At 40.0% G+C, this 15,456-nt stretch overlaps 1 protein-coding gene across 1 annotated transcript in view; it reads left to right on the plus strand.

The window, feature by feature from the left end:
- foxo3b (forkhead box O3b) overlaps nucleotides 1–15,156 on the plus strand; it is a 51,689-nt gene extending 36,533 nt beyond the window's left edge. Inside the window, exons 3-4 of the mRNA XM_047387822.1 lie at nucleotides 8,268–9,738; nucleotides 11,592–15,156. Coding sequence (XP_047243778.1) covers nucleotides 8,268–9,719 — 1,452 coding nt within the window. The 3' untranslated portion in view covers nucleotides 9,720–9,738; nucleotides 11,592–15,156. The remainder of the gene's footprint in view (nucleotides 1–8,267; nucleotides 9,739–11,591) is intronic.
- The last annotated feature ends 300 nt before the right edge of the window (nucleotides 15,157–15,456 follow it).

The following is a 15,456-nucleotide window of genomic DNA, read 5'->3' on the forward strand; positions in this document are numbered from 1 at the left end:
CATTTAGAGACGGCCAAAGGTTAATATTTCAGCCATCACAGCAAAGGGTGGCTACCTTAAGGAATCTAAAATAAAATACATATTTAAGGTTCTTTTACAATTTTTTGTTCGCTACATAATTACATATGTGTTTTAGTGCCTTCAGTGAGAATCTACATACAATGTAAATAGTCATAAACATAAAGGAAACCATTAAATGAGAAAGTGGTTCTAAAACTTTGACCGGTAGTGTATGTAACATTAAAATGTTCCTGTTAGGGGAGCAATTATATTTTCACATAGAGGCAGGTTGCATAGCTATTTTCCCTTTATAAATAAAATGAATAAATAAAAGCTGCTTTATGTATTTGCTCAGGTCATCTGTGGTGTCAAAATTTGTTTGATAATCTGAAACATACCAGTGTGACAAAAAATGCAGAAACAAAAGAAATCTGTATCAGGACACAACACTGGTTGTGCAGTTTGGAAATAAAAAACAAACACCTTTGCACTTGATGTCTGTTTACTCTGCGTACATGCTGCAGCTCCGAATAAAACACACTGACCCAGTGAAGCTACACGAGGGTAACATGACTAGCGGGCTTTTTTAGTGACCTGCAACGATTGGCTGTTAGATATGGGATGGGTCAGCCAACTCCCCCCACATCTGACCAGCCTATTGGAGAAAATATAAGAGCGTACAAGGCGTTCTTTAAGCATGTGGCCTTACACAACAGCGTCCACACAAAATATAGGAACAGGCAGAAAGAAGAGGGAGACAGGTGGAATAGGCAGTAGATTTGTTTGGATTTAAAAGGGCCCAGATTGTGGCTGGGCTTCCTTTAGGATCTGAATATGTTTACAAAAAATAAGCAGCAGGAATATAAGCAGATGAAGGTGTAACTGAAGCCCTTCTGGCAACTTCAAGATCCCCATTCAGCTTATGCACATAAACACAAGTTATATGGAGAGCGAGCGAGAGAGCGACACTGGCTGGGAAAAGGCGCTCATGATTGAAGAGAATGGAATGTTCTGTCTGAAGTCCAGAGCTCCAAGCAGCTGGAACCTGGACCCACTGTGTGTTTGTGCGACCCTTAGTTTGTGTGTGTGTGTGCCACAGTATAAATAACCTTACCCTCTCTGCAGCGTTAGCACAGACAAACCAGGCAGTTTATTTATGAAACCAGCTTATACGTGTCAAAGACCTGCGTGTTGTCTACACCTCTGCCCCAGGCCAACATAATGCTAACTTCTAGCCTTGCTTATAGGCAAACACAGATACTATAAAATTTAACATGTTCATTTTTAGGCTACACCTTTTTAGTTTTTTCAAATACTGGACAATTTATCATTATTTCATATTGTACATGAGATGACATCGACCTAAAAGGGCTCCGTTCTCTTGAAAACAGCAATTGTGAGGCCTTTTAATGGACCTTTCAGGGCAAGCATAATGCCGCTTTCAATTTGACTCGGAAATCCAAGCTCAGATCCGGTAATGTCATCCGAGTACAAATAGAATGCAGCATAACATAGATCTGTTGATACCTGGCTTCGCTTTTCCTTTCTCTATTACAGCATGGTCATGGCATGTTTACACTCATACTCATCTGAATTCCCCTTGAGGTCTCTTCCTGTTAAAAGAGAGTTGTTCCTTTCTATGGTTGCCACATGCTGTTCACAAGGAGGGATTGCTGCAAAGTCAGTGGCTCTATGCAATTAGCCAAGCTTCCTTATATACATAACGTTTTGCTAATTGAATGTGCTAATATGATTGGATTAGGGCTGCACAGAATCAGAAATACAGGGGTTGGACAATGAAACTGAAACACTTGGTTTTAGACCACAATAATTTATTAGTATGGTGTAGGGCCTCCTTTTGCGGCCAATACAGTGTCAATTCGTCTTGGGAATGACATATACAAGTCCTGCACAGTGGTCAGAGGGATTTTAAGCCATTCTTCTTGCAGGATAGTGGCCAGGTCACTACGTGATACTAGTGGAGGAAAACGTTTCCTGACTCGCTCCTCCAAAACACCCCAAAGTGGCTCAATCATATTTAGATCTGGTGACTGTGCAGGCCATGGGAGATGTTCAACTTCACTTTCATGTTCATCAAACCAATCTTTCACCAGTCTTGCTGTGTGTATTGGTGCATTGTCATCCTGATACACGGCACCGCCTTCAGGATACAATGTTTGAACCACTGGATGCACATGGTCCTCAAGAATGGTTCGGTAGTCCTTGGCAGTGATGCGCCCATCTAGCACAAGTATTGGGCCAAGGGAATGCCATGATATGGCAGCCCAAACCATCACTGATCCACCCCCCATGCTTCACTCTGGGCATGCAACAGTCTGGGTGGTACGCTTCTTTGGGGCTTCTCCACACCGTAACTCTCCCGGATGTGGGGAAAACAGTAAAGGTGGACTCATCAGAGAACAATACATGTTTCACATTGTCCACAGCCCAAGATTTGCACTCCTTGCACCATTGAAACTGACGTTTGGCATTGGCATGAGTGACCAAAGGTTTGGCTATAGCAGCCCGGCCGTGTATATTGACCCTGTGGAGCTCCCGACGGACAGTTCTGGTGGAAACAGGAGAGTTGAGGTGCACATTTAATTCTGCCGTGATTTGGGCAGCCGTGGTTTTATGTTTTTTGGATACAATCCGGGTTAGCACCCGAACATCCCTTTCAGACAGCTTCCTCTTGCGTCCACAGTTAATCCTGTTGGATGTGGTTCGTCCTTCTTGGTGGTATGCTGACATTACCCTGGATACCGTGGCTCTTGATACATCACAAAGACTTGCTGTCTTGGTCGCAGATGCGCCAGCAAGACGTGCACCAACAATTTGTCCTCTTTTGAACTCTGGTATGACATCCATAATTTTGTTTGCATTTCAATATTTTGAGCAAAACTGTGCTCTTACCCTGCTAATTGAACCTTCACACTCTGCTCTTACTGGTGCAATGTGCAATCAATGAAGACTGGCTACCAGGCTGGTCCAATTTAGCCATGAAACCTCCCACACTAAAATGACAGGTGTTTCAATTTCATTGTCCAACCCCTGTAGATGTAATTACAATACTATAACTAAATATTAAAAATCTGAATAGAAATAAATACAATTGAAATCTGAGAAATTTTAAAACTGTTTATCTCATACATGCGCTGAATTAAATTTTATTTTATTTTATTGAATTGAATTTATTATATTGAGAAAAGTATTTATCTTTCTACTTTTGCATGTACCTGAACTTGATGACATCCTATTCTTAATCTATAAGGTCCAATTTGCCTCAGATAATACAGTTTAACAGAGTTTTAGCTTCAACGAGGTTATTTACAAACAGCTAAAAACGTACACCTAAAAACTTCAAATCATACAGTACATTATCAACAGAAGCATTGTGCATCATTCCAGATTCTGGATTTTTTTGCCTTTTATTGTTGGTTGCTTTTTAGTCAGGAAATGTATTGTCTTGTTGTTAACATACTGCACAAGGACAGGGCAGGGAAAAGATCTTAAAAGGACCTTCTAGAAAACTGAAACATTACCTGTGATATTTCTGTATAAAGTTTGTCTCCTCTGCATTCGACGAACTTTTAATACTTCAGGGAAACTTTATTTTTAATCGCAGTCATTTGTCTCTCCCCCGTGTTAAATCATGACTGACATTGTGTTAAATGTCCGCTTGACCCCAGCAGCAGCAGTCACTGTTGACATTAGACTCAGATTAGTGCTGGTTTACATAATGGCTAAAAAAGTGGGGTTATGTTTGGCCAAGAATCAAGCACAGACACATCCATAGTGTGGCTGTGGGTGGTTATGTACACCACAGAGCTTAGGCCACAGAGTTTGTCCTTTCACAGCAGTGAAAACAGAATTAAGAGAGGTTAGGCTGTAATCTAAAAGAGTTCTGCAAGATTAGAGCACTTCAACCTTTCAGCTGGTCCAGTTTTAGGCTTTATCACTGAATGCATGTATGTTTTGTCCATTCTCTCCATAATTTTTGAAACATCAAGTAAAGGTGGGTGCGCTTTTTACACAGAGAGCATGGAACCTGGTACGGTGAAACTGACCCGGTCATATTTGAGTTCAGACATGTGATGTAGCTGGGTGATGAAATACACATGCAACGGCATGAATACCCACCCTTTCTGTACTGCCTGGCTACATCAGCCAATTTCACTCCACCAATCATCACTGCTTGAGCTGGGATGGATACAACCAATTACAAAGAGCACTTAGAATCATCTGGACCAATCAGAGAATGCTGCCTGAGAATTACCTTTAGGAGGTTTATTACATTTACAGCACAAGCTTTCCTTAGACATGGGTGTAATTCTTCAGGAGGTCTTACAATCCTTTTGAATTGTTTTATTGAAGACTTCCAAATAAAGATTTACATAATCTGAGAAATTAGTTCACTACGCACTCTAATAAAAATCAAAGGACAGAGAGAAAGGAGGCAAAAGGGATTCCTTGCGTGGTTGCTGACAGTGATTAATTGTTCCCACATGTTGCTGACTGACAAAAAGTCCTCTGTTCTCCTGGGTTTATTCTGCAGCTGGTGGTCACACATACAGACATACATGGCTATCTCACAAAGCAAGTTCAGCTCTATCAGCATACATAGGGCTCCCACAATACAATCTTTTTATACTTTTGTTAGGCAGTGAAAAGCTACAATACCAAAGTCCTTCAAGAAGTCATATGGTGTCAATGTTTACTCCATGGTCAACCTGTCCTTTGCTGCTCTTAGGTGCTGTAGATTGCAGGCCCTCTACCATTCTCGCCACACTTACAAATGTGCACTTCCGGGTGACAAACTCACACTCAACTCAAACACACTTATTTCTACACATGTGCCCACCAACCATCACACACACGCACACACACACACGCACACACACACACACACACACACACACACACACACACACACACACACTCTGAATGATTGAAGGTCATACAAACACAGGTTACTATAACATCTACATGTCCTGCCTACTTTGATGCTGGATTGAATCTGGAATTAATAAAGTTAACCACACAATCAGTATACTGTCTTGAACTATCCTTTTTGTAGAGCAAAACTGCCCTTGCAAATGTTGGCAACCATCTGCTCCCTACAGTATGCCTTAAACGCTGCGACAGCACACGTTACAAAGCAATCAAATAAAATAAAAACATTAATATTTTGCAGTAAAAAATGTATTGGGGATATTTTATGCTAGTATGCACTGTGTAAAACATTATTTAATCCTTGTCTCTGTGCTTTTCTGAAGACGTTTCAGCAGGGTTCCACTGTAAACTGTTTGTTTGTTATTTAGCTCCTGTGGTTGCTTAGTAGGAGCTATGAATCAGAGCTGCTGTCTCAGTGTGCTGTTTTTATTAATGGGCTTTGGGAATACCCAAGAGAAGCTACAGTAGTAAAAATACTGTACCTTGCGCACACTCTGATGTACCATGAGCACACTTAACCCCATTCAATGTCTGCATTCAGGAAAAAAATGGTTGTTCACTGAAAGACAAAAAAAATTTAAATATCATATAGTGATTCTTTGAGTAGTATATCAGGGGTAATGAGCATAAGGTTTGTGTTAGATAAGTATGTAAGAGGATGTGCTGCTATCCGTGTTACCGTTCTTATTGCTGGTATGGCACACACGTTTTCCATCCTTTCATCTTGCAATCATCATCTTCTCATCTCCTCTTTCACAATCAGTCACTCTTGCCCTCACTTGGCACCAGATCCCCTGTTTTATACCATCACCGTTCATGCTGGTATAAGCCTCCTGTTTCTTTTTATTGCCACTCCATCACACACTCTCCTGAAATATGCTGTTTGACATTTCAAAGAAACACGTGGCATCAAAAGGAGAAACAGAAGACCAGCGTCTTTGTTGGAGAGACACAGCGAGGAAGAATAAGGGGATGTAGAATGAAGCGTGCCTCAAGAATTGATGAACTGTCAGAAGCTGGCAGGTAAAAGCTCGGCAAAACAAAAATCACTCTCAATTTAAGCTTTTTTATCTTACTAAATCTATCCTCTCTGTTGACATGTTCCTGGCGGCTGGAAAAATTTAGTCACAAATGTGTGCCGATGCATGTGTGTCTTTTAAAAAGTTTGGTAAAGAAGCAGCTTTGCGTCACTCCTCTAGAGATGCATTCAGAGGACAAACACTAGTCCCACTGATATTTCTTATTCGCTTACCTCATTGCACAAAATAGACACCCACACACATGGGAAACGTGCATTCAAGCACACAAGCCATTCATAATCTCATGCACAAGTTTAATGATTTGACAATACTCAGCAAGTGTTCACGAATATGGCATCAAATGATGGCACGAATGAAATGCATTAAAGTCACAAAACATTAGATACAATTATTCTACAAAGAGTCAAAAGTTCAGTTTGGTCTGCCAGTGTAACATTCAAAAATGTAACCCAAACCTAAGCCCTCTACACTCTGAATGAACTGCTTATGTCCAGAATAACAGTCAGACCAAACTGTTCTTAAAACCTTGCCTAGAAAGTTGGGATCGCTTCATGGAAAACAACGTTGTTATTCCCACAAACGCTTGAAAACAGCTCAAGCTTGTGCTAGTTTGAGCCCAGAATTCTGCTCTGTGTTTAGAAATAAAAATATACATAAGAAGCAAACCAAGGACAAAAAAAACAATTGCATGTTGTGGATGATGGTTGGGTTGTTTATATGGGAGGATACAACATAGCCCCAGAATCCCTCAGGGCCCATAAGAGCTATGTGTATGTGAAACAACAGAAAGGAGGGAAAGAGAATAGAAAGAAAAGGAGATGTGATTCAAGAAACGAAATTTAAAGAGGTCTTGAGCTAATTGTGATATTTAAGAAAAGCAAGTGAAAACACATCTATAATAATTTAGAACTTCTAAGTTGAAATTTGAGTTTATGGCTATGTAGTCACATTCTTTGTTTCATAATTTCCTTTGTTCTATACATGCTTCTCACAAACCAGATGGCTCCAAGTGTTTGTGTGGGAGTTTGCATGTGAGGGAAGGGCTGTCCAGATGGATCTATGCTTAGGTGTAAAGGATCAGCTCAAATGTAGCTAGAATGTCAAGACTTAAATAACTGCCTAACTAGCTTACATTAATATAACCCCTAATCTGCCTTGCACGTAATCTACTGAAGGTTTCTGCTCATGTAAATGTGTTTTTATAAATCCTTGTATAGGTATACAATGTTGTTACACAATCTGGAAAAGTAAAGTATTTTACATCTGAACTTTATTCTCTGTTCCATCCATCCTGTGCACAAATGGAAGCACTGAGATGAATACGGTTTGGAAGACTTTTTTCCTGTTTCAATGAGCCAGATGCATCTTAGCCTCTTGATAAATCCCCACATCCAAGCTCATTAATAAACACAGGCAACACTGCATATGACTAAGATAAATAAGGGGCAAGTGTTTTGTTTATAGGTTTTATTTTTTATGTTTATTGTGCTACCATGAGCTGATCAGTACACAAAACAGCAACTCATGGAAATGTTGATAAATATTTTGGAGAAGTATGAATAGTAACAGATTTACAACTACTGCAGAAACAAAACATGGCCATTTACAACGGTATCAATGTAGAGTATGAACAAATGTCCAGCTGAACACTGTGTGTGTAAACATTGTCCACAGTTGAAGCATTTGTGTATCCATACATCTGTACCTTATGAATGAAACTGTTGATCATTAACAAGGTCTTTCGGGTGCACACCAAATTCCTCACAATGAGGCTTTTGGGCTTTCACAATAAATCATAGTTTATCAGCACACACCAGCCCAAACTCACACCCAAACAGCCATGATCGTACAAACAGAAGCTCTTTGTATGTGTCATTTATAATCTGAGACACTCAATTATAGTCCCTCTTTTCTGTTACATCAACAGTACAATGCTACAGCAGGAACAATGCTGCCAGCAGCGCTGTGTATCACTCCACATTAGTGTAAGCTTGTCTATATTTGAAAAGCAACTGAAACAATAAGCTTTTGGGTTTGCTTGTATATCTGGTCATGCTGAGGAATGACATAAGGATCTGTGTTGCTAAATGTAATGTGAGCTATTCTTGAAAGTTATATGGGCAGATTTAAGACAAATGAATACTATGAAGAGGGGTATAACCATTTGTCCAGTTCACAAGATCAGAAGAGGTTTTAGTCATGGTCTGAATATTTGTTTGACAAATGGTTACCACACTTTACTTAATAAAATCTATTTCTTCATTTTTGTTCCAGAACTCCATCCGGCACAACCTCTCACTCCACAGTCGTTTCATCCGTGTCCAGAATGAGGGAACGGGAAAAAGTTCGTGGTGGATGATCAACCCAGAGGGAGGAAAGGGAGGCAAGGCTCCACGGCGCAGGGCAGTCTCCATGGACAACAGCAACAAGTACACCAAGTCTGCCCGTGGCCGTGCTGCTGCTAAGAAGAAGGCTGCCCTGCAGGCTGCAGCTGCTGCAGCTGGGGAAGGAGGTGGAGACAGTCCTTCAGGTCCCTCTAAGTGGCCGGGAAGCCCAACATCACGCAGCAGCGAGGAGCTGGATGCCTGGACAGATTTCCGTTCCCGAACCAACTCCAATGCCAGCACACTTAGCGGGCGCCTCTCACCAATCTTAGCGAATCCTGAACTAGACGAGGTGCCCGATGATGAGCCTCCTCTCTCACCAATGATTTACACCAGTCCCGGCAGGGCTTTGTCTCCAGGACACACTGTGACCAATGGGAAGCCTGTGCCTACTGAGCTGCCTCGTCTGGCGGATCTGGCAAATACAATGAACCTTAATGATGGAATCACACAAGACCTGATGGATGATTTGCTGGATAACATCAAGCTAGTACCAACCACCTGCAACCAGGCCATGCAGAATGGTTCCTCAGGGTTTAGTTTTGGGTCTAAACCCAATGGGATAGGGTCTCCTTCCTCCTCTTCATCTCCATCCTCCAACAACTCCTCTAATGGAGGAGGTAATAGTTACAGCAACTCCATCTTTAGCCCTTACACAACAGGTTCCTCTCTGCGTCCGTCCCCCATGCAGACCATCCAGGAGAATAAGCAAACATCCTTTTCCACCACTGGCATGTCTCGCTTTGGCAGCCAAACACTACAAGACCTTCTTAACTCTGACAGCCACAATCATAGTGATGTAATGATGACCCAGTCCGACCCATTGATGTCACAGGCCAGTGCTGCTGCCATCGTTTCCCAGAACTCCCGTCGAAATGTTATGGTCCGTAATGATCCTGTTATGACTTTTGGGACCACTGGTGGACTTCAGGGTAACCACAGGGAGATGCTCCAAACTAACAACCACAACCAGAGCACTGCAAGGTCTTTGAACGGAGACCTGAACCTCGTCAACGAGGCAAATACTTTGGCTAATGCCAAACAACAGCTCTTACTGTCACCAGTTGGCGGTAATGGAATTTCCTCCATGCAGATTGACACATCGATCTTTCTAAATGGCACAGTTAGCAGTGGTGGAGTTTGTCAGGACCGCTTCCCAACAGACCTGGACCTGGACATGTTCAACGGTGGCAGCCTGGAGTGTGACATGGAGTCTATCATTAGGAATGATCTGATGGATGCAGATGGTCTGGAATTTAATTTTGAGTCCCTGGCTAACATGAATGGAGTCAGCAACTTCACAAGCACCAAGCAGACATCCCAGAGCTGGGTGCCTGGCTGAGATGGAAGAAGAAGAGCAGGTGAGTGTGTATGAAGGTTGATTTGTATGGAGTAAACCACATAGCTTCTAAGCACAAATTGACACACAGAGATGTTAAGTAAGGAATGACGTCTCCAAAAAGATTTTCTGGCCTAAGGGCACCTTTTATTTTTGTTTTTATACCACATACTGAAAATATTGTTGTAACACTGATAGTGATCAGGACGTGTGATTTAATGTTTTAGTGTGAAAATGCAACTACAAATTAAGACAGCATCGGCATGAAAATATGCTTTAGGCTTGTAGGAAAGACATTGGTGAAACATAAAACAAACAATGTAAGCTAACAGCTAACTGAAAAAAGTCTTTACTAGCTAACTCTCAAAGGCCATTTGCATGTTTTGACAATTCACATTTATTTTTAATTCTGCAGAAATTTGGTGCTGCATCTGTGTTGAGTCAACAGCTTGCTAATGTTTCTGTGCTAGCTTTGGAAAACAAGCTAGCAGTTTTAGAGCTTTAGCACCACCATAATTTTAAGCAGCAATTGTGGTTCGCCACAAGTTTTGTGATGGGAAGATTTGCAAACAGGTACTTCATCAAGTTTGAAGTAAGGTTTGTTGCAGCTGGTTGACATTTACGTAACCCAAACACAAAATGCACGCCTTTAAAATTCTGTTTCTGCACTTTGTACCCACAACCCAAGATTACAGGGCTAGTTCACAGTTTTTGAGTTTTTGAAATGGATTTTTGTAAAGTGGTGATCAGCTATCAGTATATAACCTGCAGTCAACACCGTTCTGAGATTTTGGAGATGTTTTCATGGGGTGCATCAAGCTCACAGCTAGAGTGAGAGGTTCAAGTAGGCAGATATAGATTTTTTTTGTTGCACTAGTGGTCTTTATTTTGAAGGTTGACTGACAGGAAATGGGGTGGAGTGAGAGATGGGAAGACACTTGCATCTGTTTAACCATCTAATACAAACTCAATGCTGTAGAGATTTACAACATAACACTTGTGTGAACTACTGGGAATTTGGGAACTAAGATTGTTCAGACTATCTATTGCAAGCTGGACACTGACTGCTAATTAAAACTCCACAGAACCCCACTTCAGAATAATTTAAAATATCTAAAGATATATATAAAGAAAATATATAAAGAAAGTATTTCTAGCATGTGTCCATAGTAACGCCTACTTTACCTGAAAAGGAAATCATTCATTTAAATAGAAAAGAAAAGAAAAGTCTTTACCTGTTAACAGGTAGATTATATTAATTGGTTAATCAAAACCAGGGGTGTCCTGGTCCAGTCCTTAAGAGCGACCGTCGTGCAACTTTTAAATGCATCCCTTCTCAGATATTTTCTTCTCAGACATACCTGAATCAAATGAATGACTCGTTACCAGGCCTCTGCAGAGCTGAATGACACACTGTGCAGGGAATTAAGATTCAGGTGTGTTGAAGAAAGGATAGTTTTTCTCGAGGACTGGACGTGAGCAACCCCAATCCAAACTCACAAAAAGAGCAAGAGAGTGAGAATTCTTTTTTCAGGTTATTAGCCCTATAATCAACATGGAATCTTTCCAGATTTTAACAATATCTTGCAGGGTTAAGAAGAAAAAATTAATGACTAAATGAACTTCAGTGTTAATGGTTAACCCTTTTAAAATCACCCAATGACTGATATGGACATCAGACCTGTATGCCAGTTTTAGATACACTAGCTTGCAGATGCAAATTTCCAAACAATATATACTCATTTGTATTCTGATATTTGACTGATCGGTCTTTCTCTAACTGAAATGTTTGACATTATGCAACAATACTGAACATATAATGATTTTGTTCACTCTACAGTTGATTTACACATGTTTTTTTTTTTATCTCTGCAGGTCTGACTTGTGTGGTGCAAGAGGAGATCAGGCAGAACCTCCCTTTGTTGCCAAACCAGCCATCAGCACAATGTAAAATATAAACCCTGTGTTTACAGAAGTAGACTTCCTCTCACAAGCTTTACCTTTGCTCCCACACTGGTGAACCATGGACGACCTGACAAACTTTAAAGATGCTGCACTTCAGCCCAAAAAGCCTCCTGTGAAAGAAAAAAACTTTGTGAAAAATGCTCAACAAGCTTGCTAAAAACTTAGTTATGCAATTTTCTTTTTTTCACATCCGATCAGGAGACCCTGCTTATCAGAAATATGTTGAGGTGGAATCAAGGACTAAAAGTCAGGGGAAGACATTAGAGATCATGGTGCAGTTGTTCCCACTAAAGACAAAAAAATAGATACAAATCAAGACGGGATGTGGGATGTTTTACGTACAAAAAAAAATCCATCTGTTCTGTTATTTTATTTGTTTCCTGTTTGTTTTTTGGCATCATTCTGTTTTAGCAAAAATGTTTCAGGATTGATCATGTTTGTATAAAAACAATAGAAATAAGATTGGCATTGGTAAAATGAAGAGGCTCTTACTGAGTGGTTGTGCATACAGTTTTTGCAGACACTCATACAAACTGAAACTTTGCAAAAACCTAAGAAACCTTAGAAGTTGAAATTCCTAAAGTTTATGCAATGCACTTACTGTTTTGCTTGAATTCATAAAACTGCAGCATACTAATCAGCTAAAAACTGCATCGTATGATTCATCCTTGTGTACACCAAAGTGTGCATAAAGAAGGAGGAGAAAAGATTTAAAATGTCTTTTTTGTTGTTGTAAAAGCTTCTGGGGAGCTCTGTTGAGCTTGTTTATTGCAACCCATGATGTAGCCAAAAGGAAACCTGTATCCTAGTGTTGTGAACATTTCTACATCACTACAGGTGCTATATGAACAGTGTTAAATCATGTCCTGAGAGCAAGCTGCGCCTGTTGTTTTACCTGCTTTTTGTTTGGTTCTGCTTAATCTTCGACTGGCAGAATCCCAGAGCTGCAGCCACGTGTAGCGCAGCCAGAGCGAAAAAGACAGCAAGGGGTTTTTTTTTCAGCCTCATTCCTCTAGAAGCCACTTGTTTCTTGAGCAAAAAAAAAAAAAAAAAAAACAATAAGCTATGTCTGTATATTGCCAAATTCACTTGAAACAAACAGTAGGGTATGCTGGCAGCCAAAACGCACATGAACAAACACGCACACACACATCTTTTACATATACAAAAAAATCTATAAGCAGGGATCTGTGTTAAAGCTCTTCTCGTCAAACAGATTGCGGAGTTCATTATGCATATACACAATCACTCAGGGGGGAAAGGGAGGCTTTCCAGTCACATTGTAATGGTATTACATTTAAAATTTCTTGATAATAAAATCTAATACTTTGTGCTTGTGAACTTGTAACCTGTGAACTTGTAGTCGTTGAGATGAAGCATAGAAGGGAGGATAAATGTCAGGATTATTAAGTCACGCATGTCTTGTTATTTTATTCTTGCTTTTTGTTTGTTTTTTGCAGTTTCTTTCCTCATGTTGAACTCATGATAGACACACACACCTCCTCATGGACACGCCTGGTGCTCCTGTAGGTGACTTCTTGTATCTCCCGACTTAAGTGTCAATGCGTGTGTGCGTTTATTTACCGCGTCGATTTCAGTTGGATTTTTCTCACGAGGATGTGTAATATCTCGTGGTGCATACAGCACTGTTGGCCTGTATGCATGGACGTCTTTATGCATCATGAATTGTGTGACAAATGCATATATTACTTGCTGTTTTGTCTTATATACTCATTTTAGTACTTGATCCTTGGGTTTTTGTGATACCTCTGTAGTTGAAGAAACATGAAACAACGTTACGCGCCGGATGTGTGGGAACACTGTTACCAGCGATTTAACTGTTGAACTTTTTTTTCTTTCTTTAAATGGTCGGAAGCACCATTGTTGTAGCATCTGGAAACCGTGATACCCCTATCCTATTTTGGGGTAGTGACATGAAGTGTATTCCTTGCTTTGTATAATAGTGTACAGATTTGTGTATATCATTTTGAAGCAGATAAGTCGTTGTGCATGGTTGGCTAAAATAGCAGCTGTGCAATCTGAGGTTTTAATGCATGATTTAACTCGACCCTTCCGTCCCTTTAACAATTAGAATATAGAGAAGAATCCTGTGATTTTTAGCACCCAAACACACACACATTTTTTAAAATAAAAAATCAAGACTTGCATAGGAACGCTTGTGCCATCATTCTCGTTTTTATAGGTTTATACCTAAAGTTGCTCTCTAAAGTGTACACTCCCCTGTTAAACTGACAGGTTTTGGTTATGTAAACAAAAACAAATCATTAGAAGTTATTTCTAAACCTGATCCACATATAGTGGTGTATTCATTGTATGCAGTTCAACTGTAGAGCAAACCAATATATTACATTAAAGGAATTAAAAGGTGCAATAATCTAGTTGCATAAATTAAGACTTTGCTAAAACACCCACATCTTGATTCGACAATACTCTACGTTGCAAAAGTTTTTTAGATCTCTCAGGTCTCCCATCCACAGCACTCTTGAGGTGACCCCGCAGAGTTTCTGTCAGATGTAATTCTAAACCCGGTCATTTCTAAAATTGAGCAACAAATTGAGCAAATGTCAGGAAAACCCTTTTGGGACAACTTTTTTCAGTGATAAATTTGTTTGGTTTTTGTTCACATTGCACAGGAAATAGAAGACATTATATGTGGGAAAACAATTAGATTTTTAAAAGTTCTGTTTCTTTATATTGCAAAAGCCTGATACATTACGGCGCTAGGGCCACCGTACATGCATATCCACATACATGCATGTCCAGGATAAGCGTCCTTGGATATTTCTTGTAAACGTCCTGCCTGGTGCTCTTAGTAAGAAGCCATTTAATGTACTTGAAGCTGGAACGTCCAACACCTCATTTTATCCAACATTTCCAGAACACTACCATTCGTCTTGGCAGGGAGAACCTAGATAAACTGCTATTCATTCAAAATTCATCTGCACAGCTTAACACTGACAAGGTGAATCTTGGGAACGCTCTAACCCTTTCTTGTGTAAAGATTGGGTTATTGATCCCAGATTAACTGCATCTCAATCCAGAATAGGTGTTCCTGACATTTTTTAACAGTTAGTGTAAAGGGCTCTTAGCTCTTTACTAAGTTACAGTGGAGCTTCCCTTTCAAGACAGCCACTTAATGGTCTGCTCCATTCTAGCACAGTGTTCAGTTTGCATAGATATTTTACATCATGTGCTGAAGTAAAGTTATATAATAAAATGATACCACTAGATACCATAATGACCTCTGGGACATCACCTTTTTTATCATTCTCTCTAAAGAAGCCCAGGACAACTTTTTCTTTCCACACACCTCTGAACTTTGCCCTTTATTAATCTTGTTTCTTCTCAGCTCAATGTTAGTGGGTATTTTACCTTTGTATTCTCTTTTTTTTTTATTGTAATCTACTTTGTATAAGAAATGGTGCGCATGTAAATAAAGCTTGGTGAGGATCCACATGTGTGTTTGTGTCCTGACTTATTTTTGTAAAATTACAGCCTCCAGTTTCCATGCACTCATCAAGGATGTTATTAACTTTAGACATTTGCATTAACGATTTTTAAACAGACGAATTGATATTTAATTGATTAATACTGTTAACAATGAGACTCTAACTGACTGAAAATGAGATTATGAATTTTGGATTTACACAAGCTGTGAAAGTCTTTCTAAAGAACAGCAGATTTTCAAGTACCACAGACGTTTTACAACAGCAGTGCATCAGGTTTCAGTTTGTTAGGTCAAGTCGTAAGAAAA

This window comes from Girardinichthys multiradiatus, chromosome 15 (assembly GCF_021462225.1).
Source record: "Girardinichthys multiradiatus isolate DD_20200921_A chromosome 15, DD_fGirMul_XY1, whole genome shotgun sequence".
NCBI lineage: Eukaryota > Metazoa > Chordata > Actinopteri > Cyprinodontiformes > Goodeidae > Girardinichthys > Girardinichthys multiradiatus.